This window comes from Dendrobates tinctorius, unplaced genomic scaffold (assembly GCF_039654945.1).
Source record: "Dendrobates tinctorius isolate UK_male_01 unplaced genomic scaffold, ASM3965494v1 ptg000241l, whole genome shotgun sequence".
NCBI lineage: Eukaryota > Metazoa > Chordata > Amphibia > Anura > Dendrobatidae > Dendrobates > Dendrobates tinctorius.
The window spans coordinates 5,673,944-5,698,511 of NW_027361908.1; the positions used below are offsets into that span (position 1 = coordinate 5,673,944).

Genomic DNA, 24,568 nt, shown 5'->3' on the forward strand with positions numbered 1-24,568 from the left:
CTGTCAGTTTCACCAAGGCTGGTGATCAAGAAAAGAGGGGTCGCCACACATTTTTTAATTATCTAAATAAATAAAAAAAGGCGTGGGTCCCCCCCATTTTTGACAACCAGACTTGCTAAAGCAGACAGCTGGGTGCTGGTATTCTCAGGCTGATAAGGGGCCATGGATATTGGCCTCCCCAGCCTAAAAATAGCAGCCTGCAGCCACCAAGAAAAGGCACATCTATTAGATGCGTCAGTTCTGGTGCTTTGCCCGGCTCTTCCCATTTGTCCTGTAGTGGTGGCAAGTGGGGTTCAAGTTTGTGGGGTTTATGTCACGTTTGTATTGTCAAGTGACATCAAGCCCATGGATTACTATTAAATACCTATCCATTACTAATCCTATAGTTATATGGTAAATAACACCACTAAAAAGCTTCAGCAAGCATCCAGAATTGCAGAACGGCGCTGGAAGAAAACGCATTCGCAAGACGACTTCACTGCACTCAAACAAGCAACACTTGCATTCAAATCAGCTCTCACCTCTACTAAACAGGCCTTCTTTACATCCCTTGTATCTTCCTTATCCCACAACGCCTAGCCCCAAGTATTGAACAATACTTTTAACTCCCTCCTCCGCCCACCACTGCCCCCTCCAACTTCCCTAATCTCTGCCGAGGACTTTGCCGCACACTTCAAAAACAAGATAGACCAAATACGGCAAGTCTTTATTGCCCAACCACCACAACCCCTTTGTATACCAGACCAATGCCCAAACCCCATAACCTCCTTATCTAACATCATTGAAGGGGAGCTTGGTCATCTTCTCTCCAAATCACACCTCACCACTTGTGCACTTGACCCTATCCCATCCCACCTCCTCCCCAACATCACCGCCACTCTTATCCCATACCTAACCCACCTCTTCAACCTATCACTAACTTCTGGTACCTTCCCTTCTGCTTTAAAACATGCAACAATCACGCCTATCCTCAAAAAGCCAACCCTCGATCCAACAGCCACGTCCAGCTATCGCCCAATATCGCTGCTCCCATTCGCTTCTAAACTCCTGGAGCAGCATGTCCACGCTGAACTTTCCTCCCACCTCTCATCTAACTTGCTCTTTGACATTCTACAATCTGGCTTCTGCCCCCATCTTTCCACTGAGACAACCCTGACCAAAATTACCAACGACCTACATACAGCCAAAGAAAACGGACAATACTCTTTACTCCTCCTTCTAGACCTGTCCTTTGCTTTCGACACAGTTGACCACTGCCTCCTACTACAGATCCTCTCCTTCTTTGACATCAAAGACCTCGCCCTATCCTGGATCTCCTCATACTTTTCCAACCGCACAGTCAGCGTCTCCCACTCCCACACTACCTCCTCATCCCGCCCTCTCTCTGTTGGAGTCCCCCAAGGCTCTGTTCTAGGACCCCTACTCTTCTCAATCTACACCCTTGGCCTGGGGCAATTCATAAAGTCCCATGGATTCCAGTACCACATTTATGCCGATGATACTCAGATCTACCTCTCTGGGCCAGACATCACCTCTCTGCTCTCCAGAATCCCAGAGTGTCTATCAGCCATATCCTCCTTCTCCTCTCGCTTCCTCAAACTCAATGTGGACTAATCTGAACTGATCATCTTTCCCCCATCTCACAGATCTTCCTTACCCGACCTTTCTATAACAATTGACAACATCACGCTTTTCCCCGTACCAGAGGTCCACTGCCTCGGAGTATTATCCCTCGACTCTGCCCTGTCCTTCAAACCGCTCATCCAAGCTCTCTCCACCTCCTGTCACCTCCAGCTCAAAAATATTTCCAGAATCCGTCCCTTCTTCAACCCTCAATATACTAAAATGCTTGTGCATGCCATCATCATCTCCCGCCTCGATTATTGCAACATCCTTTTCTGTGGCCTCCCTGCTAACACCCTTGCACCTCTCCAGTCCATTCTCAACTCTGCCGCCCAACTAATTCATCTCTCTCTTCGCTACTCCTCCACTTCTCTCCTCTGCAAATCTCTTCACTGGCTCCCATTCCCTCAGCGTATCCAATTCAAATTACTAATACTGACCTATAAGGCCATCTACAACCTTTCTCCTCCATACATCTCTGAACTAATCCCCCGATACCTTCCCTCACGTAATCTCCGGTCCTCCCAAGACCTCCTTCTCTCCTCCACACTTGTTCGCTCCTCACCCAACCCCCTCCAAGACTTCTCCCGAATAGCCCCCATCCTATGGAATTCCCTGCCCCAACACGTCCGGCTATCAACCACACTCTGATCCTTCAGACAGAACCTGAAAACCCATCTCTTCAGGAAAGCTTACAGCCTGCAATGATCCCCGCTACCACCTCACCATCACTGGAGCTGCTGCAACCCCCCAACCTACTGTCTCCTTCCCCACCATCCTGTAGCATGTAAGCCCGAAAGGGCAGGGTCCTCTCCCCTCTGTATCAGTCTGTGGTTGTTAGTTTGTTTACTGTAAGTGATATCTGTAATTTGTATGTAACCCCTTCTTATGTACAGCACCATGGAACCAATGGTGCTTTATAAATAAATAATAATAATAAAGACAAAGCAAGAATAAAGTCTTTTATTTGAAATAAAACACTTTTACTTTTTTATTTAAAAATGACTAACACAGTTATACCCACCAAATGCCTAATTCCACTAAAAACAATGTTATTATTTCCTGTAATAAAACAACAACATTTCTCACCTTTCTGTCGTTCTGTCCCACGCCGTAATCCATGTCTGGGGGATGAACAGTTTTCAACCTGGGCGGTGCCAAGATGCGACCATCCTGGCTGAGAACCACTGATGAATGAGCTGCTGCGAATGCAGCATCAGTGACTAGCGCTGGGATATTGTTGTTGTTGTTTTTTTTTTATTATTACAGGAGACTTTATTCTGGCTGAATCTTTATTTACCATACAATTATAGGATTAATAATGGATAGGTTTCTTATAGACGCTTCTCCATTACTAATCCGTCGGCTTGATGTCACTGGATAATACAAAGGTGACATCAACCTCAAAATATGAACCCCACTTGCCACCGCTACAAGACAAGTGGGAATAGCTGGGCAAAGTGCCAGAATTGGCGCATAGATAGAAGTGCCTTTTCTGGGCAGTTATGGGCTGCTATTTTTAAAACTGGGGGGGTTCAATATACATGGCCCCTTACCAGCCTGAGAATGCCAGCCCCCAGCTGTCTGCTTTAGCAAGGTTAATTGTCAAAAATGGGAGGACCACACTCTGTTTTTTTTAAATGATTCATTTAAATAAATACAAATATGGTGTTGGGACCTCTCTATGGTTGATAAGCAGCCTTGCTAATGCTGACAGCTGATGGTTGCAGACCCCAGATGTGAGTTTTGACTGGCTGGTTATAGAAAATACAGGGGAACCCACGCCATGTTTTTTTAAAAAAAAAAACAACTTATTTACAGCGCAGGAGCGGCTGATGAATACTCCCATCAGCCGCTCCTGATCTCACTGTTATTAGTGGAAGCAGGTGTACAAATGACCAAAGGTAAACTTTATACTTCCGATCATAGCTGTGGGCTCACGCTGTTAGTTGACAGCATGGGAACCGTGGCTGTCTGATGGGTGGTGATGATTTTACCGCTGATCAGAAACAGTGTTTGCCATTTTTCTAGATCAAACCGACCTCTTGCTCAAGGGAACCAGAATTATATCGATCCTCTCTTTTAGATGCACCTTTATTAATAAATTTAAAACAAAAAGTCTCCAAAAGTGTACATATATAAAATAAAATCAAGGAATGTGAACTATTTCTCTCATATTGGCCCATTTTGCATTCCCACATTACTGCTTTTCTGCTACATCCAGGCAGATAACACCAATAGGCATCAAAAAGATATTGTAAAACCCCACCTATATTCACAAAAAAAGGGAAATTGATGCTCTTGAACTGCTTATTGTTTTTCAAAACGACAGTTTTTGCTATTTAGAAATGCCATTTATCAGCTTAAAGTGAGAACATGAAAAGTCACAATCTGTGACTAATATAATCAGGATTTCTTTTCCATGCCGTGCCATAGTCCATAATAATTATTAGTAAATGTGCTCCAATATCTTTATTGAACATGTTTGTAGTAATGCGGTAATGATCACACATATTTCTTCAACAGGTTCCAGCAAATGGTAATGTCTTACTGGAAGCTAAAGGTCTAAAGAGAAATGAGAAGTACATATTTGCAGTTGCTGCATATGCTGAAGATGGGCGGCTCATTGGAGATGTTATAGGAGAATCAACTAAATCAATATTAGCCTCGCTCCCTTTGTCAGTACCTGCGACTTTGGCCTATTTAGCTCAGGTATGTGACACGGGAACATTATATATATATATATATATATATATATATATATATATATATATATATATATATATATATATATATTTTTTTTTTTTATTTATTTATTATTAGTAAGGTGTCTGTCGGAATCCAAGTGGAGTGGATAGGAGATAAACCTGGAGGAATGCTTTAGTACATTAGGAATACAAGGGATTAATTGACCATGACAGGTTGATTGTGAGCAGCAGAAGAGTTGGGAGAAATGGCCGCTCACCATAACTCAACCCCTGGATGTGGAGACCTGTTTATCTCACACATGTCTGTGTATATGGAGGTGTGCAGATCTCCTAATATACACTTCTGTGCATCCTTGAAGAAAATTATGTAACTTTTTCAGTTTTTTTCTAGCTAATATCAGAATAATAAAAAGTCAGGTACGAACACTCTGTCCTTTGTTTTTATTAGGAAATAATGTTACATGAAGAAATAGGGAATACTGTAGCTTCATCATTGCTTTTGTGCCTTTTTTGTCCAGGTTTTGGTGTTTCTCACATGTTTTTAACTTGATTTTAATATATTGTTTTAATTTGATTAATTTGTAAATTCTGCTTTGTGTTCTCTTAATTTTTTTTTTTATTGCCATAATAGTCGGGGTTTAGGGCTTTCAGATGTTTTCGCCTGATTCTTCATTTGCAGCTGTTTGAAGAGTTGCAGAATTTGTTGCAAATGTACTTTAGTTTCCACATGGAAAGATTTTGTGTATGCATGTAATTGTGGCACAGATTTTGCATCGTTTTGAAAAAGTGTGGATTTTGGCTTGAAAATATCTCAAGGAAGGTTAAAGACAGAAATGTTGACTTTTTTGTTACATTTTTGTGCCGCATGAAACAAAGTAAGAAAAGTGACTTAAAGATAAATGTAACTGATGAATTGGGGTCCAGAGTGTTTGTACAGAGAAGACAGGGCGCTGCCTATTTTCTTTTCTGATTGTAAATTTGCTTTATTTTTCGAGGGTATGACTGCTGGTGACTTTGGTAAATTGTTCGGAGACGGTGCCCCAGCTTCATCATTTTGTTTCTCCTTTTTCTACACATAAAATGGTTGTTTGGGCTTGTTTAGACGACCGATTATCTCATACGAGTGCAATCCATGGTTTTCTTGGATAGCACTCATACCTATGGTAACCTATGGGGCTATGAAAATGTCCGATTTTGTATGAAAAAGAACAAAAGGGATGGCACTCACCGTTCTGAAGAAGTGAATTTATTTTCAGATTAAAAGCGTAGGCTCGGGACAGATGTGTGAACTGTGGACAACGGCCGTTTCACGCCAACTGCGCTTCAACGGGTCCCGGCAGCTGTCTGTGTGGAACTGATTAGGCACATGGGCAGCACATGGTTGCCACACGTGTGCTGCACGTATTACACACACGGACACTGATATCTCCTGTACCGGTTTTTCTGGTACCGGAAATATATGGACATGTGAAAGAGGCCTAATGGTTTTTAACACAAAATGCAAGTGAAATTGTGTACAAGAGAGTTGAACAAGAAAAATCTTTATTATAGCTAAAAATGTACACAATATTATATATAAAAATTTATTGGGCATTCTTTCTGCCATTTTATTGGAAATTATTGCTCATTTTCCTTTTCTCTTGATACCTTATCTCATATAGAAGGTCAGCAGATCTTCGCTTTGACACATCCAGCAGTAGTCACCAATCATCTTCATGTTCGATCTGCCTTGGTATCTTGGTACCTTGCTTTTTGTTAACAGCACCAAGGTTTTCAGGAAAATAGTCCAAATGGGAATGTAAAAAATGTAACTTCAAATTCAGGCAGCCCAAGTCTTTGAAACATTTCAGCATGTTCTCCACAATGGACGTTAGTCTTGGATCTTTGTTGTTACCTAGAAATTTCTTTGCAACTTTTTTAAAAGAATCCCAAGGTTTTTTCTTAACATCTGGCAGTATTGTTTCAAACACATTGTCCTTCATGAGTTTTCGAATATCCAGATCTATTCCTTCAGTTTTACTTTGGACAGTCCCTGAAACTCTGTACACAGGTACTTAAAAGTTTTTCCTTCTTTCGGTAGAGCTTTTGCAAACTGCTTCATCAGTCCAAGCTTAATGTGGAGTGGTGTCAGGAGAACTTTAGTGGGATCAACTATACTTTCTGCAACTATGCTCTTGAGTCCAGGTTACAAAGATGTTCTCATTGGCTCCAGTGATGACTGTTATCCCGGCTGTCCCATTCACACAAAAAGCATGGATACTTTGCGTATCCTCCCTGCTGCCCAACAAGCAAATAGAGGACTTACAGATCATGACATATTGACCATCCTTGATCCTCATAGTGAAGTTTCATGAGAATGAAATTTAAATTTTCATAGCTTTCCTTCATGTGCACAGAATACTCTATAGGCACTGAAGCATAATTTCTGCCATTGTGCAGTAGCACAGCTTTCAGACTTTTTTAGGATAAATCAATAAAGAGTCTCCACTCGCTCACATTGTACTCTGTTACATTTTTACATCAGCCCAGGAATATCACTGCAATACACTAGAGCACCATTTTGAGAAAGGTATGGAAGGAATTATTTTTCTCTGCTTCTGTACCATAAAAAAAGCATTTCTAACAAATCTAATGACACCAAAATCATCCCCTAAATATCATGCAAAGAGGTCAAAGTATAGTGCAGGAATAAGTCTATGGAGTCAGTGTTTGTGCAAAAAATGTATGCAATGGAATTTTTTTTGATATTTTTACTGAGTTCTGCAATTGAAAGTATATAAAAATCACCTCTTACTTTTTAAACAATTTTAGCCTTGCAGACCTGTGATATTTTTCAGAAATTCTGCTGTCCAAGCAAAGTAGATGTAATGTCATGATAACTCCTGCCACTGTGCGTCTAAAGACTCTGTTGAACCATGCGGTTTAGGTGTTTTTTTGCCTCTATAAGTGTAACAATTATAAGGGTACTACGGAATCTGATTGAGTGAGATAACACGAGACTGAGACCAAAGCTGATGTAAATAAGTATATTAAGAAGTGAAACAAAACTAACACAGCACAATATAGAATAATGCAAGTGAAGCAAAACTAACAGAGCACTTCCTGCAATAGTAACAAAAACAAAGCACAATATAGTTGTCACGCCGTGCTCACCTGGGGGCGGGACCTCAGTCCCGACGTCATCTCTTCCGGAGCTGCGGTCACTCCGGGGGTCCCGTAGGGTGCGCACGCGCAGCTCTCGTTCCCGGGCCTCCTCCTACATGTCACGTTTGCGCTTGCGCGCTCCTGTCAGTGCTGTATAGGGCTCGGTCCTCTCTATGGTAATGGAGGACCTGACCCGGAACCTGTAGTGGTCATGTGCTTTCTGGCTAGGTCCTGACCCGGAACCAGTAGTAGTCATGTGCTATATCAGACGACCTCCCCCTAGGGGAGGTGCCTGATTATTGTTGTGCTTCCTGGCTTGGTCTGCCGTGTCCCTGCCTGGCTGTGCGCTGTACTCAGGTCCTCTGCCTTGCACTCTGTTGTGCCTCTTGGCACACGCTCTGAATCTGCACTCTGCTTTGTACTTGGTTGTGCCTCCTGGCACACGCTCTGACCCTGTGTTCTGTCTCATACTCGGTTGTGCCTCCTGGCACATGCTCTGACACTGTACTCTGTCTCATACTCGGTTGTGCCTCCTGGCACACGCTCTTACCCTGTACTCTGTCTTATACTCAGTCGTGCCTCCTGGCACACACTCTGATTCCGTGCTCTGTCTTATACTCAGTTGTGCCTCCGGGCACACGCTCTGATCCTGTACTCAGTCTCTTACTCTGTTACACCTCCTGGCACACCTGCTGCCTGACTCAGTGCTCTGACGTGCTCCTTGCACGTTTCCTGCTTCACTCACACCCGGACGAACGAAGTCTCTGTATACCACGTGTTCCCGTGTCCACACTTTACACGTTCCTGCAGACACTCTCACCCACTCGTGTCTCCTGTGAGCCGGCCGCCTGGTGCCAGCAGTCGTGGTGCCTCACCCCCTGGGGCTTGCCCCTGACACTCCCTGTATAGGGGGTGGTCTTCACTAGGTCAGCTCGCCCTGGGAGGGTTGGTGTCACGACCCAGAGGGTCCACTCCAGGAGTCGTCACAGTATAATCAGGCCATGGACCCCGCTGGTGCCACCACCTCCATCCAAAAGGAACTGGTGTTCCTACGGGAGAGTCAGACCAGGATTATGGTCTTTTTGAAATCCATGGAGTCTCGTTTGTCGGCCATACAATCCGTTTCTGCCCAGTCCTCGGCCCCGCACCCGATGCCGCGCCTCGGCAAGCCACCCCGATATAGCGGGGACCCTAAGTTTTGTCGAGGATTTCTGAACCAATGCCGGTTACATTTTGAGCTTTTGCCGCAGCACTATCCCACTGAGCGCGCCCAAATTGCCTTTATTGTTTCACACTTAGAGGGGGTGGCATTAGCATGGGTGAACCCCCTCTGGGAGCGCAATGACCCACTCGTCTCTCGGCTTTCCACCTTTTTGGACACCTTCCGCAAGGTGTTCGACGAGCCGGGTCGGCTGGCCTCTATCACCGAGTCCCTCTTTAACCTCCATCAGGGTACGCTACCGGTAGGACAGTATGCCATCCGTTTTCGTACCTTGGCCTCCGAACTCGGTTGGAACAACGAGGCTCTCGTAGGGATCTTTTGGCGTGGCCTGTCCAGTCGGATCAAAGACGTACTGGCAGGTCGGGATACTCCCACCTCTTTAGAGGATCTGATCTCACTGGCGACACGCATCGACCTGCGGTTTCAGGAACGTGCCCGTGAATTAGCCAGAGAGAGGAGCTCCTCTCACCTCCTCCGTTCCTGCTCCAAGAAGCCGGGAAACTTCTCCGCCTAGGGTTGATAGGAGAGGCCTCCCTAGGTGTACGTGATTCCTCTCCTCCCCTGCTCGTGTCCGTATTATTGAATCTCGGTGCCAAGCGTTATTCTGAGGAGGCTTTCCTGGATTCTGGCGCGGAGGGGAATTTTATCACACTCGAGGCGGTTAAAAAATACCGGATTCCTGTCAGATCCCTGGAGACTCCTCGGTCGATTGTTTCGGTCAATGGTACGTCCGTGCTGGAGTCCGTTACCCAGGCCACCGAAGAGATCGAGCTGCAGATCGGAGCCCTGCACCTGGAGAAGATCTCCTTCCTCGTCTTGTCCACCATGTCTCACGCACTTCTTCTAGGCCTCCCTTGGCTACGGACTCATGAGCCAACCCTGGACTGGCGGTCGGGCGAGATACTCCGGTGAGGACCGTTCTGTCAGGAGAAGTGCCTGTTGCCCGTCCGTCTGATGAACTCTGCCGGTCCATCCCCGACACCTACAGGTCTGCCGTCGGCTTACTGGTCCTTTGCAGATGTTTTCGACAAGAAGGAGGCCGAGACTCTGCCCCCCCATCGGCCATATGACTGTCCGATTGACCTCATTCCTGGTTCTACGCCACCCAGGGGTAGGATATACCCGCTATCCCCTGCTGAGACCCAAGCTATGTCTGACTATATCCAGGAGAACCTTGCTAGAGGTTTCATCCGTAAGTCCTCCTCGCCCGCGGGAGCGGGATTTTTCTTTGTAAAAAAGAAGGACGGCTCCCTCCGTCCTTGCATAGACTACCGAGGCCTGAACAATATCACGGTCAAGAACAAGTACCCATTGCCATTGATCCCGGAGCTCTTTGACCGACTTAGAGGAGCTCGAATTTTCACCAAACTGGATCTTCGTGGGGCCTACAACTTGATCCGCATTCGTTCCGGGGATGAGTGGAAGACCGCCTTTAACACCAGAGACGGTCACTACGAGTACTTGGTCATGCCCTTCGGCCTCTGCAATGCCCCAGCGGTTTTCCAGGAGTTCGTGAATGACGTCTTCCGGGATATGCTGTACTCCTGCGTGGTAGTCTATCTGGATGACATCCTCGTTTTTTCTCCAGACCTCTCCGCCCACAGAAAGAACGTGCGTCAAGTCCTCCAGCGCCTGAGGGAGAACCGCCTTTATGCCAAGCTCGAGAAATGTGCCTTCGAGCAAACGTCCCTGCCATTCTTGGGGTACATTATCTCAGAATCAGGTCTATGCATGGATCCGGCAAAAGTGTCCGCCGTCCTCGATTGGCCACAGCCCCATGGGGTGAAGGCAATCCAACGCTTCCTTGGTTTTGCGAACTACTACCGACAGTTCGTTCCTCATTTTTCCTCGTTGATTCGCCCCATCTCGTCCCTTATCTGCAAGGGAGCTAACCCAAAGGCTTGGCCCTCTGAGGCTGAAGAGGCCTTCCAGTTTTTGAAACAAGCCTTCGCCGCTGCTCCGGCGCTTCACCGACCTGAGGTTAGTAGACCTTTCACTCTCGAGGTAGACGCATCCTCTACTGGGGCTGGCGCAGTCCTTCTGCAGAAATCCTCTTCTGGACGTTTTGTCACCTGTGGCTTCTTTTCTAAAGTATTTTCCTCCACTGAGCAGAACTACTCCATTGGCGACAAAGAGCTATTGGCCATTAAGTTGGCCTTGGAGGAGTGGAGGTACTTACTGGAGGGTGCCATACATCCATTCAAGATCTTCACAGACCATAAGAACCTGGCGTACATCCAGTCCGCACAGAGGCTCAATCCTCGGCAAGCCAGGTGGTCCCTATTCTTCGCCCGCTTTGACTTTGAGCTACATTTTCGGCCCGGCGATAAGAACGTTAGAGCGGATGCGTTGTCAAGATCATTCCTGTCGTCTGATGCAGAGGAAGAACCCTCTCATATCATTGATTTATCCAAAGTAATTACTGTGGCTCCTGTCAAGTTAACCACGTTACCTCCGGGAAGAACCTTTGTGGCTGAGAATAACCGAAAACGAGTGCTAAATTGGGGACATTCGTCCAAGATTGCCGGCCACGTTGGTGTCAAAAAGACTTTGGACTTAATCTCTCGCCATTATTGGTGGCCTTCACTCTCCCAGGATGTTAAAGACTTTGTAGCATCTTGCCCGTCCTGTGCCCAGAACAAGATACCCAGACAACCACCCTCCGGTCTTCTGTTCCCGCTTCCCATTCCGTCGGCTCCATGGCAGCACATAGCCATGGATTTCATTACTGATCTGCCTTGTTCTTCCGGTTGTACTGTGGTCTTGATGGTTGTAGACCGATTTTCAAAGATGGCTCACTTCATTCCTCTTCCCGGACTACCCTCTGCTCCTGACTTGGCGAAGATCTTCATTTCCCATATCTTCAGGATTCACGGCTTCCCCCAGCACATCGTGTCGGATAGAGGGGTCCAATTCACCTCCCGGTTCTGGAGAGCTCTATGCGGACTCATGAAAGTGTCATTGGATTTCTCTTCCGCCTATCACCCCCAAACCAATGGGCAGGTGGAACGTACCAACCAGATCCTTACATCCTATCTCCGGCATTTTTCTAATGCTCATCAGAATGACTGGGTCGGTCTACTTCCTTGGGCTGAGTTCGCCTACAATAATCACTCCAGTGAATCGTCTACCAAGTCTCCTTTCTTCATCGTCTTTGGACAGCATCTCAATGTGCCTCTACCGGTACTTCCTGTCTCGGGGGTACCTGCTGCCGATTCTCAGTCTGTGGAGTTCTCCAGGGTATGGCAGGAGACCAAAACCGCTCTCGAGAAAGCACGGGACAGAATGAAATTACACGCTGACAAGAGGCGTCTGGACGTTCCTCCATTTCTCCCTGGTGACAAGGTGTGGCTCTCCACCAAATACGTCCGCCTTAAGGTACCATCTTACAAACTGGGTCCCCGTTACATTGGTCCTTTTGAGGTCCTCAGGCGGATTAATGATGTTGCTTACAAATTGAAGCTGCCTCCTTCACTCCGTATTCCCAATTCCTTCCATGTGTCTCTCCTAAAACCTGTGGTTCTTAACCGATTTCATCCTTCTCCAGGCCACACACCCCAGCCTGTTGGCTTGGGGGATGAGTTTGAGGTGAATGACATTTTGGCCATGAAGAAGGTAAGAGGGAGAACCATGTTCCTGGTCGATTGGAAGGGTTTTGGCCCCGAGGAGAGGTCATGGGAACCCAGGGAGAATATCCACGCACCCCAGATTTTGTCTAAGTTCCTCTCCAGTTTTAGAAAGAGGGGGCGTAAAGGGGGGGGTACTGTCACGCCGTGCTCACCTGGGGGCGGGACCTCAGTCCCGACGTCATCTCTTCCGGAGCTGCGGTCACTCCGGGGGTCCCGTAGGGTGCGCACGCGCAGCTCTCGTTCCCGGGCCTCCTCCTACATGTCACGTTTGTGCTTGCGTGCTCCTGTCAGTGCTGTATAGGGCTCGGTCCTCTCTATGGTAATGGAGGACCTGACCCGGAACCTGTAGTGGTCATGTGCTTTCTGGCTAGGTCCTGACCCGGAACCAGTAGTAGTCATGTGCTATATCAGACGACCTCCCCCTAGGGGAGGTGCCTGATTATTGTTGTGCTTCCTGGCTTGGTCTGCCGTGTCCCTGCCTGGCTGTGCGCTGTACTCAGGTCCTCTGCCTTGCACTCTGTTGTGCCTCTTGGCACACGCTCTGAATCTGCACTCTGCTTTGTACTTGGTTGTGCCTCCTGGCACACGCTCTGACCCTGTGTTCTGTCTCATACTCGGTTGTGCCTCCTGGCACATGCTCTGACACTGTACTCTGTCTCATACTCGGTTGTGCCTCCTGGCACACGCTCTTACCCTGTACTCTGTCTTATACTCAGTCGTGCCTCCTGGCACACACTCTGATTCCGTGCTCTGTCTTATACTCAGTTGTGCCTCCGGGCACACGCTCTGATCCTGTACTCAGTCTCTTACTCTGTTACACCTCCTGGCACACCTGCTGCCTGACTCAGTGCTCTGACGTGCTCCTTGCACGTTTCCTGCTTCACTCACACCCGGACGAACGAAGTCTCTGTATACCACGTGTTCCCGTGTCCACACTTTACACGTTCCTGCAGACACTCTCACCCACTCGTGTCTCCTGTGAGCCGGCCGCCTGGTGCCAGCAGTCGTGGTGCCTCACCCCCTGGGGCTTGCCCCTGACACTCCCTGTATAGGGGGTGGTCTTCACTAGGTCAGCTCGCCCTGGGAGGGTTGGTGTCACGACCCAGAGGGTCCACTCCAGGAGTCGTCACAATAGTAATGTCCAGTGAAACTGAAGAGCGGGGCGTGACCGCAAATATGAACCAGTCCACCTGTAATATGACACAGGTGTGCACTAGGCAATAAACGTGAAAGTATAGCAGTACATATGAGAGGAAGCACACGGCCCTTAATAAGGAAGTCCAGCAATATTATGGATGAACACGCACATCGCACTAATGTTTAAAAGTCCAGCAATCATATAAGTGAAAATGCACTGGGCACCTAGACGTAGAAGTCCAGCAATTCACAGGAGTAGTTCACCACATGTACCTTTTGGGCTGAAAGTCCCACATAAGTCCAGCTCGCAACACACACAAACACAGACCAAGAGGAGAATGTGACATCAGGATTCGTTACTGGCCACAGTAGTTCCAGAGGCGAACAACTCCTCACTAGAAATCCAGATAGCAGTTATTGGGGAGAAGTACAGGGAACTGTAGGTAGCAGAGCATGGAGAGGCGGAGCGCCGAGTAATGAGCAGTAGCAGCAGGGAGTCCACCAGTAGACAGGCAGGAGCTCAAGAGCTAACAGCACCAAAATACTCAGGCAAAGAGGAAACCACAACTTGGACTTAAATCACAAAACATACAGGAAGTTCCATGAGAGGGCAAGATACATGACTCCATCTTGAATAAGGGCAAACAGGCTCAAAGGAAAGTCCGGAATGCTTACATTAGGCTTCTATTGGGAACCTGAATAAATGCACGTAGAAAAAGCATGTAAACCAACCCCTGCATTATATCTGCATCAAATAAGGGGAAAAACATAAAAAAGCTGCAAAAATGCAATAACCACAATAACCAGAGAATATAGAAAATAAAAGTAAAAAGGAAGTTTTCTTTCAGTTAATAGCGTTGCCAAAAACGGAGAAAAATAAACTTATTAAAAACTTCTTTATTTGAGCTACGCATTGTGGAGTTAATCCAACTCCTTCCTCAGGCTCATACAATACAGTTAGCGAAGATTAGCTGATATACCTTCCCTAATAATGTCAGAAATCAGGTTTAATTAATTAGTATACAAAAACATGTACTATCAATCTTAAAGCCCCCGTTGCACATAACGATGTCCCAGCGATCCCACCAACGATCCGACATGATGGGATCGCTGGGACATCGTTAGATAGCCCCAGCGATCAGGACCAGCGACGCTGGATGATGGTTTCTAATGTAAACGTCGGGTATCCAGGAGACGCGGCTCCTGGATACCCGCTGTTTACCTTGGAAACTGGCGTACACGCTGGTTTCCAAGGTAAACATCGGGTATCTAAGAGCCGCGCGATACCTGGTTACCCGCTGTTTACCTTGGAAACCAGCCTGTACGCCGGTTTCCAAGGTAAACAGCAGGTATCCAGGAGCCGCGGCTCCTGGATACCCGATGTTTACATTATAAACCAGCGTCGCTGATCGCTGGTCTCTCGCTGCCACAAGCAATCGAAAAACGGCCCTGGCCGATGCTGCACGATCAACGATAATCGGCAGGGGGGCCGGGCCTTAAGAACAAAAAGATAAAAAGGATTAACAATGCCAATGTTAAACACATGCTTAAGACACCCCAATCTTATAAAGCAATATTTCTTCGAAAACCTCAACCAGAGAGGAAAAAAATCTGATAAAAAAACCCCACAATAATTAATAAAGACCTCCAAAGGGAATCCTTAATCAAACACCTCTCACTGAATAGTATTTTTTGTACATTCATTGAGGCCGGTTAAGGTGAACAATTTACATATTCAATATGATTTTCTGTTGACAAGTCTCTTGAATCTATGGGATATATTCTCTGCATTTTGTTCCAGAATAATACGTCTCGGACAACTGTGATCCTTTTTGTGTTACAGTAAGAAATGCCTTGACAAACTATGGTTAATAATCCTGTTGCGTTTATTGTATCGGTGACCATTCGTTCTATGGTGAATTGCTTGTGTCGTCCGGCTAACATTTTGAAGGTTACAGTTACATTAACAAATACATCACAACATTAGAGTTGATTAATACAAAAAACTTCCCCAGTGGTTGTGGAAGAAAAACTAATGCTACCTTACACTATCATTTTGCAACAGAGACATTTGCTCCCCCCACATTGATAAGATCCTTTAATCGGGGTTTGTACAATAGAATTAGATTCATAACTCAAAGCGGTATCTCGTTAGATCGTACTTGATGCAACATGATTTTTCAAATTCATGCATCCATGGAAGATAGTATTGTTAAAATCATCCAGTACTTTGTCAAAACATTTCATATCTCTTTGTGGAACTGATTAAACATAGTTATAGAACTATATATTTTATATATAATCTATAATATAACGGGCTAAGCGTCACTCTGTCTGAAGCCTCTATAGACTGTGCAAGGGCGACGCGCCTGCGCAGTCTGGACCTAGAGTGACGCTTCCCCCACAGAGTGACGCAGACCCCCAGGAGATCGCCGTAATGCGTAAGCACTGAACGCATACCGCGATCTCCGAAACACCTTACCGAACCCGGTGAGGCTGTTGCTGGCGGGGTCTCTTGCGTCTTCAGGTGTCTGGAGTGGGCGTGTTGTACTAGCGCCGGAATCGGCGCCTGCGCACTCGGCACTTACCGCCGCCATTTTGTTGAACACACACTGTAGTGTGTCTTCAAGAACATGGTGGCAGAAAGCAAGGACTGCGCAGGCTCCGAGTCCGGCACCACAACACGCCCACACCAGACATGAATCGGCGCCTGCACATTTCCGCCACCATTTTCTTGAAGACACACTGCAGTGTGTCTTCAAGAACATGGCGGCGGAAAGCGAGGACTGCACAGGCGCTGAGTCCGGCACCACAACACGCCCAGAACAGGACAGCGCTGGACACAGGGAAGAAAGGTGAGTATAAATGGTTTTTTTTAATGTGTGCAGTTTAATAGGGGTGAGGGGGACCACCTTATCATGATTGGGGGGTCAGGTGACCATGCATACCACAAAAGGGGGGGTGAAGGGACCATGCATACCACGAAAGGGGAGTGAGGGGACCATGCATACCACGAAAGGAGGGTGAGGGGACCATGCATACCACGAAAGAAGGGTGAGGGGACCATGCATACCACGAAAGAAGGGTGAGGGGACCATGCATACCACGAAAAGGGGGTGAGGAGACCATGCATACCACAAAAGGGTGAGAGGACCATGCATACCACGAAAGGAGGGTGAGGAGACCATGCATACCACGAAAGGGGGGTGAGGGGACCATGCATACCACGAAAGGAGGGTGAGGAGACCATGCATACCACGAAAGGAGGGTGAGGAGACCATGCATACCACGAAAGAAGGGTGAGGGGACCATGCATACCACGCAAGGAGGGTGAGGGGACCATGCATACCACGAAAGGAGGGTGAGGGGACCATGCATACCACGAAAGGAGGGTGAGGGGACCATGCATACCACGAAAGGAGGGTGAGGGGACCATGCATACCACGAAAGGAGGGTGAGGGGACCATGCATACCACGAAAGGAGGGTGAGGGGACCATGCATACCACGAAAGGAGGGTGAGGGGACCATGCATACCACGAAAGGAGGGTGAGGGGACCATGCATACCACGAAAGGGGGGTGAGGGGACCATGCATACCACGAAAGGGGAGTGAGGGGACCATGCATACCACGAAAGGGGGGTGAGGGGACCATGCATACCACGAAAGGGGAGTGAGGGGACCCATGTATATTAGGATAGGGGAGTGAGAGGACCATGCATACCAGGATTGGAGGGTGAGGGGACCATGCATACCAGGATTGGGGGGTGAGAGGACCATGCATACCAGAATTGGGGGGTGAGAGGACCATGCATACCAGGATAGGGGGGTGAGAGGACCATGCATACCAGGATAGGGGGGTGAGAGGACCGTGCATAGCAGGATAGGGGGTGAGAGGGCCATGCATACCAAGATTGGGGGGTGAGAGGACCGTGCATACCAGGATAGGGGGGTGAGAGGACCATGCATACCAGGATAGGGGGGGTGAGAGGACCATGCATACCAGGATTGGGGGGTGAGGGCACCATGCATACCAGGATAGGGGGGCGAGAGGACCATGCACACCAGGATTGGGGGGTGAAGGCACCATGCATACCAGGATTGGGGGGGGGTGAGGGCACCATGCATTCCAGGATTCGCGGGTGAGGGCACCATGCATACCACGATAGGGATGAGGGGTACCATGCATACCACGATAGGGATAAGGGGGTGCCATGCATACCAGGATATGAGACCATATACCTATAAAAATGCCCGGTATATATATATATATATATATATATATATATATATTTTTTTCTGCTTCCTTTGTGGTCGCCATCCTTATTATGTTATTACTTATTACCGTACATTCAATTAATCTTTCAAAATAATCCATCTGATTTAATTTTTCTGTATGCTCAAATGCATCCTTCATAATATTTTTAGGGTATTTTTTTTCCCGCTTCCTTGAAAACTCCCTATCAGATGTGCAATTTTTTCTAACCCACCTGTATTGGCCAGAAGGAATGTTTTTCATCCATTTTAGATAGTGACCACTGGAGAATTCCAGTTAACTATTCACATCAGCATTTTTTAAAAAATGTCTGTGTGTGAATAGCACCCTGCTCTCCTTTGTAAACGGCAAAATCCAGAAATTCAATCCTCGTGATGGAGAAAGAAAATGAAAACTCTAACCCCCAAGAATTATTATTAAGTTGATGTATAAAAGATGTTGCCTCTTCTGGTGTATTATTATTATTTTCTATCATTTGTCCGGATCCTCATCCTCTGAGATCCAGAGGGGGTAGCTGCAGCCATCAGAGAGCTTTCCTTGCAATCAGTGTTGCACCTGATGCTGCACAACAAGTTCACGTGAGTGAATTCACTCACCTCTAATATTGTTTTACATCATTGAGCCACACAAGGAGCACTCTCTTATCTTTTCTTTTCCTTTACATAGCCAGAGAAGATTTTTGCTGGATAGTTCCCTGATGAAAAAATGCAGTATTTACACTATGCATGAATATGTTCATACAGATGCAAGTAAGCTAGGTCTCATATAGTGGAGCTTACATAATAATAAAAAAAGGTTATAACTGTTACAACAATGAATGAAAAAAAAATCCAGATCCTAACTATCTTAGATACAGTGGGACAATCCAGGATTTGGGTCTCTGCTCCACTATCCCTGGGGGTCTGCTGAATGTCCCTCACAGCCACCATGCCCTCTCTGACACCTCCTTCTACCAGGGTAGAAAGAAATCGTATTTGGATGTGGGTGAGTGGTGTGGCCAAAAAATTGCTGTGTGTGACACATAATATGCCCCTGTTTCTATTCTGTAAAAACTGGGACCACCAGTGGACTTGTTGACGAGAAATATACTGCATGCAATGGTGCATAGTCGTTAGTGCACACATAGTCAGTAAATTCAAGAAAATAACTTACAGGTGCATCTCACAAAATTAGAATATCATCAAAAAGTTAATTTATTTCAGTTCTTCAATACAAAAAGGGAAACTCATATTATATAGAGTCATTACAAACAGAGTGATTTCAAGTGTTTATTTCTGTTAATGATGATTATGACTTACAGCCAATGAAAACCCAAAAGACATTATCTCAGTAAATTAGAGTAATTAACAAAAAACACCTGCAAAGGCTTCCTTAGCGTTTAAAAAGGTCCCTTAGTCTGTTTCAGTAGGCTTCACAATCATCGGGAAGACTGCTTATTTGACAGATGTCCAGAAAGTAGTCTTTTAAAGGGAACTTGTCACCTCGTTTTTCGCAATAAGCTGTGGCCACTGCCTTTCGGGGCTTATCTACAGCATTCTATAATGCTGTAGATAAGCCCTCGATCTAACCTGAAAGAGAAAAGCAAGTTTTATTATACTCACCCGGGGGCGGTCCGGTCCGATGGGTGTCGCAGTTCCGGGTCTGGCGCCTCCCATCTTCTTGAGATGTCGTCATCTTCCTTGCTTCATGCCAAGCTCCTGCACATGCATACTGATCTGCCCTGTTGAGGGCAGAGCACAGTACTGCAGAGAGCAGGTGCCGAGAAAGGTCAAAGAGGCCCAGCGCCTGCGCACTGCAGTACTTGGTTCTGCCCTCAACAGGGCAGATCAGTACGCCTGCGCACTTTCTTCTCTTTCAGGTTAGATCGGGGGCTTATCTACAGCTTATCAAACAGCTTATCAACCTTTTTTAACAAACTAAACAAAAGTCTGTGCTAGCATTTTATAATTGGTCAGAAACTTGCAAATAACTCATGAAAGAATAAAGTTATGTTAAAAACAAGCACACCATTGTTTTTCTTGTGAAATTCTCAATAAGTTTGATGTGTCATATGACCCTCTTCTTGTTGGAAAAAATAAAGTTGGATCCAAAATGGCCGACTTCAAAATAGCCGCCATTGTCATCACCCATCTTGAAAAGTTTCCCCCCTCCCATATACTAATGCGCCACAAACAGGAAGTTGATATCACCAACCATTCCCATTTTATTTAGATGTATCCATATAAATGGCCCACCCTGTATTTTCAGAAAATGAGAAATGGGCAAAATAACAAAAAAATGCAGTGCTTGCAGACCTCAAATAATGCTAAGAAAACAAGTTAATAATTATTTAGAAACAACAATACTAATGTTTTAACTCAGGAAGAGATCAGAAATCAATATTTTGTGGAATAACCTTGATTGTTAATCACAGCTTTCATGTGTCTTGGCATGCTTTCCACCAGTCTTTCACACTGCTTTTGGGTGACCTTATGCCACTCCTGGCACAAAAATGTAAGCAGTTCTTCTTTGTTTGATGGCTTGTGACTATCCATCTTCCTCTTGATTATATTCCAGAGGTTTTCAATGGCCTTCAGGTCTGGAGATTGGGCTGTCCATGACAGAGATTTAATGTGGTGGTCCTTCATCCACACATTGAATGACCTAGCTCTGTGGCATGGTGCTTTGTCCTGCTGGAAAAAACAGTCCTCAGAGTTAGGGAACATTGCCTGAGCAGAAGGAATCAACTGTTTTTCCAGGATAACCTTGTATGCGGCTTGATTCATACGTCCTTCGCAAAGATTAACATGCCCAATTCCAGCCTTGCTGATGCATCCCAAGATTATCACTGATCCTCCACCAAATTTCACAGTGGGTGCAAGACACTGTGGCTTGTGTGCCTCTCCAGGTCTCAGTCTAAGCATTAGACAACCAGGTATTGGGCAAAGCTGAAAATTAGACTAATCAGAGAAGATTACCTTACTCCAGTCCTCTATGGTCCAATCCTTATGGTCTTTGGCAAACTTCAGCCTGGCTCCCCTTTGCTTCTCATTGATGAAAGGCTTTTTTCTATCTTTGCATGACTTGAACCCTGCCTCTAGGAGCCTGTAACGAACTGTTCTTGCCATGCACTTCACCCCAGCTGCCATTTGCCATTCCTTTTGTAGGTCACTTGATGTCATCCTGCAGGTGCTGAGTGACATTTGAATAAGATGACGGTCATCCCGGTCAATGGAGAGTCGTTTTCGCCCTCTGCCGGTCTGTAGCTTTGTTGTCCCCAATGTCTGCTGCTTGACCTTGGTATAACGGACTGTTGACTTAGAAATTTGAAGAATGAAGGCAACATGACGCTCACTGTATGCCTCTGCTATTAAAGCCAGAACTGAGCCCTTCTTTTCCTCACTCAAGACTTTTCTTTTCAACTCCTTTGGCATGGTTAAAAGTTATTTTTTCCTTCCTGTTACTTTTGGGATATTACTAGCACTTGTTTTGCCATCCAGCTTGTCCTATTGCTTCCTTCATTAAGTAAGATTTGGTTCAGGTGATCACCTAATCAGAAGCACATTAAGTAGAACGAGGTGTACTCTGGTTGGAATTCAACTGGAATGGAATGGCTGTCAGACATGTAGAGAAGCTGATTTTTATAAATCTGTGCAGTGGACTCTTAATTTTTGCCAGAGCTATATATATATATATATATATATATATATATATATATATATATATATATATATATATATATATATATATATATATATATTATATATACACACACACACACACACACACACACAGTACAGACCAAAAGTTGGACACACTTTCTCATTCAAAGAGTTTTCTTTATTTTCATGAAAGCTGTAGATTCACTCTGAAGGCATCAAAACTATGAATTAACACATGTGGAATTATATAATTAACAAAAAAGTGTGAAACAACTGAAAACACTGTATGTCTTATATTCTAGGTTCTTCAAAGTAGCCACCTATTGCTTTGATTACTGCTTTGTACACTCTTGGCATTCTCTTGATGAGCTTCAAGAGGTAGTCACCGGAAATGGTTTTCACTTCACAGGTGTGCCCTGTCAGGTTTTAATAAGTGGGATTTCTTGCTTTATAAATGGGGTTAAGGCCATCAGTTGTGTTGTGCAGGAGTCTGGTGGATACACAGCTGATAGTCCTACTGAATAGACTGTTAGAATTTGTATTATGGCAAAAAAAAGCAGCTAAGTAAAGAAAAATGAGTGGCCATCATTACTTTAAGAAATGAAGGTCAGTCAGTCCGAAAAATTGGGAAAACTTTGAAAGTGTCCCCAAGTGCAGTGGCAAAAACCATCAAGCGCTACAAAGAAACTGGCTCACATGAGGACCGCCCCAGGAAAGGAAGACCAAGAGTCACCTGTGCTGCGGAGGATAAGTTTATCCTAGTCACCAGCCTCAGAAAACGCAGGTTAACAGCAGCTCAGATTAGAGACCAGGTCAATGCCACACAGAGTTCTAGCAGCAGACACATCTCTACAACAACTGTTAAGAGGAGACTTTGTGCAGCAGGCCTTCATGGTAAAATAGCTGCTAGGAAACCACTGCTAAGGACAGGCAACAAGCAGAAGAGACTTGTTTGGGCTAAAGAACACAAGAAATGGACATTAGACCAGTGGAAATCTGTGCTTTGGTCTGATGAGTCCAAATTCGAGATCTTTGGTTCCAACCACCGTGTCTTTGTGCGACGCAGAAAAGGTGAACGGATGGACTCTACATGCCTGGTTCCCACCGTGAAGCATGTAGGAGGAGGTGTGATGTTGTGGGGGTGCTTTGCTGGTGACACTGCTGGGGATTTATTAAAAATTGAAGGCGTACTGAACCAGCATGACTACCACAACATCTTGCAGCGGCATGCTATTCCATCTGGTTTGCGTTTAGTTGGACCATCATTTATTTTTCAACAGGACAATGACCCCCACACACCTCCAGGCTGTGTAAGGGCTATTTGACCAAGAAGGAGGGTGATGGGGTGCTACTCCAGATGACCTGGCCTCCACAGTCACCAGACCTGCACCCAATCGAGATGGTTTGGGGTGAGCTGTACCGCAGAGTGAAGGCAAAAGGGCCAACAAGTGCTAAGCATCTCTAGGAACTCCTTCAAAACTGTTGGAAGACAATTTCCGGTGACTAACTCTTGAAGCTCATCAAGAGAATGCCAAGAGTGTGAAAAACAGTAATTAAAGCAAAAGGTGGCTACTTTGAAGTACCTAGAATATAAGACATATTTTCAGTTGTTTCACACTTTTTTTTGTTAATTATATAATTCCACATGTGTTAATTCATAGTTTTGATGCCTTCATAGTGAATCTACAATTTTCATAGTCATGAAAATAAAGAAAACTCTTTGAATGAGAAGGTGTGTCCAAACTTTTGGTCTGTACTGTATATATTTAGGAAATGTGTCATCAGTAGCTTTAGCCCTGTTAGAGATCATTTCATCTTCAACTTACTTAACTGTTCATAATAACAATAATTTTTACATGCCACTGTACCTCTCATATGCGTATATGACTGTTTCATGTGTGCTGTACACTTGGTTCTCTTATATACTGTGCCTTTTTCTCTCTTGTATCTCATCTGATTGACCACGCAATGTTTTTTAAATATTTATTTTAATATGTATCAAAAAGATTGTTCTAATTCTTATATATGGTTAGTCAGTTCAGTTTACTCCATTACTTTTGTGTTTTTATTTGTTGTAATAGTTAACCAGTTGGCACCATATTAACTCATGGTTTGATGCATATGTACAGTATATATATATGACATTTGATTGCAGTACGGTGCTTTACCTGATATTAGTGTGCCGTTTCATATCCTGCAATTTTTCGTGTTGCACCGTGGGTCTTGTGCGATCTATTTTTAACCTTGTCTGTGTGATTCAAGAATCTTAGTATGTATATCTTTGTACATTGTCACTTTTTTGTAAATTTTTATGTTTGTTTTTCTAGTGAGTATTATGTTTGTAATAAAGCTTAAGCCTTTCTCTCCATATTTCACCCCGTTCGAGTAGGTCACTGTGCCATACATTTGGTATATTTTTTTTGTATGGCAAGTCCTTCTCACTGCTGGTAAGCATTGAATAATCTCTGTATTGGGTCGTTTGAATAACACAAAAAATAAAATGACCTTCTGATTTACAGAGTGCTTATCATATTGGCCACTATAAAGTGTCTAAGAAGGCCTGCTCTGTCCTCTGGAACTACTTTGTCTTCTTGCCAAATCTGGCACCAAATCCTTCTGAAAGAAGAGGCATCAGAGATGAATACATAACGCAGATGAGGTAAGTTGGGAAATAACGACTGCCCTTATAGGTATAATGCAAGTGCTTATGCATATGAATGGTAAGGATGATCACGATATCATTTGAAATATTCTAGAACTATGGAATATTGTGACGATTTGTTTTCTATGCGAAAATGTAATTCATCTTAAAGGGAATCTGTCACCCTATTTTTGGCCTGTCAGCAGCCGGCACCGCCATCAAGGGCTTATTGACAGCATTCTGTAATGCTGTAGATAAGCCCCCGATGTAACCTGACAGATAAGAAAAAAGAGTTAGATTATACTTACCCTGGCGTTCGGTCCCGTCCGTTGGGTGTCGCCGTCCCATCCGGTGCCTCCCATATTCTAACGGTGACGTCCTATTCTTTTCTGCCTGTCGTGGCTCCTGCGTAGGCGCACTTCTGTGCCCTGTTGAGTCCAGCGCCTGCAGTATTCTGCTCTGCCATTAACAGGTCAGAGCAGTGCGCCTGCGCAGGAGCCACAACGGGCAGCAAAGAAGAAGGCGTCACCGTTAGAAGAAGGGCGGCAC

At 45.4% G+C, this 24,568-nt stretch overlaps 1 protein-coding gene across 5 annotated transcripts in view; it reads left to right on the forward strand.

Annotated features, from left to right (window-relative positions):
- Window positions 1–24,568, forward strand: part of CFAP54 (cilia and flagella associated protein 54) — a 703,284-nt gene that overhangs the window by 163,036 nt on the left and 515,680 nt on the right. For all 5 annotated transcript variants that reach the window (XM_073556932.1, XM_073556934.1, XM_073556933.1 and 2 more), the window contains exons 23-24: window positions 4,150–4,335; window positions 23,898–24,037. In XM_073556932.1, the coding sequence (XP_073413033.1) occupies window positions 4,150–4,335; window positions 23,898–24,037 (326 nt within the window). The remainder of the gene's footprint in view (window positions 1–4,149; window positions 4,336–23,897; window positions 24,038–24,568) is intronic.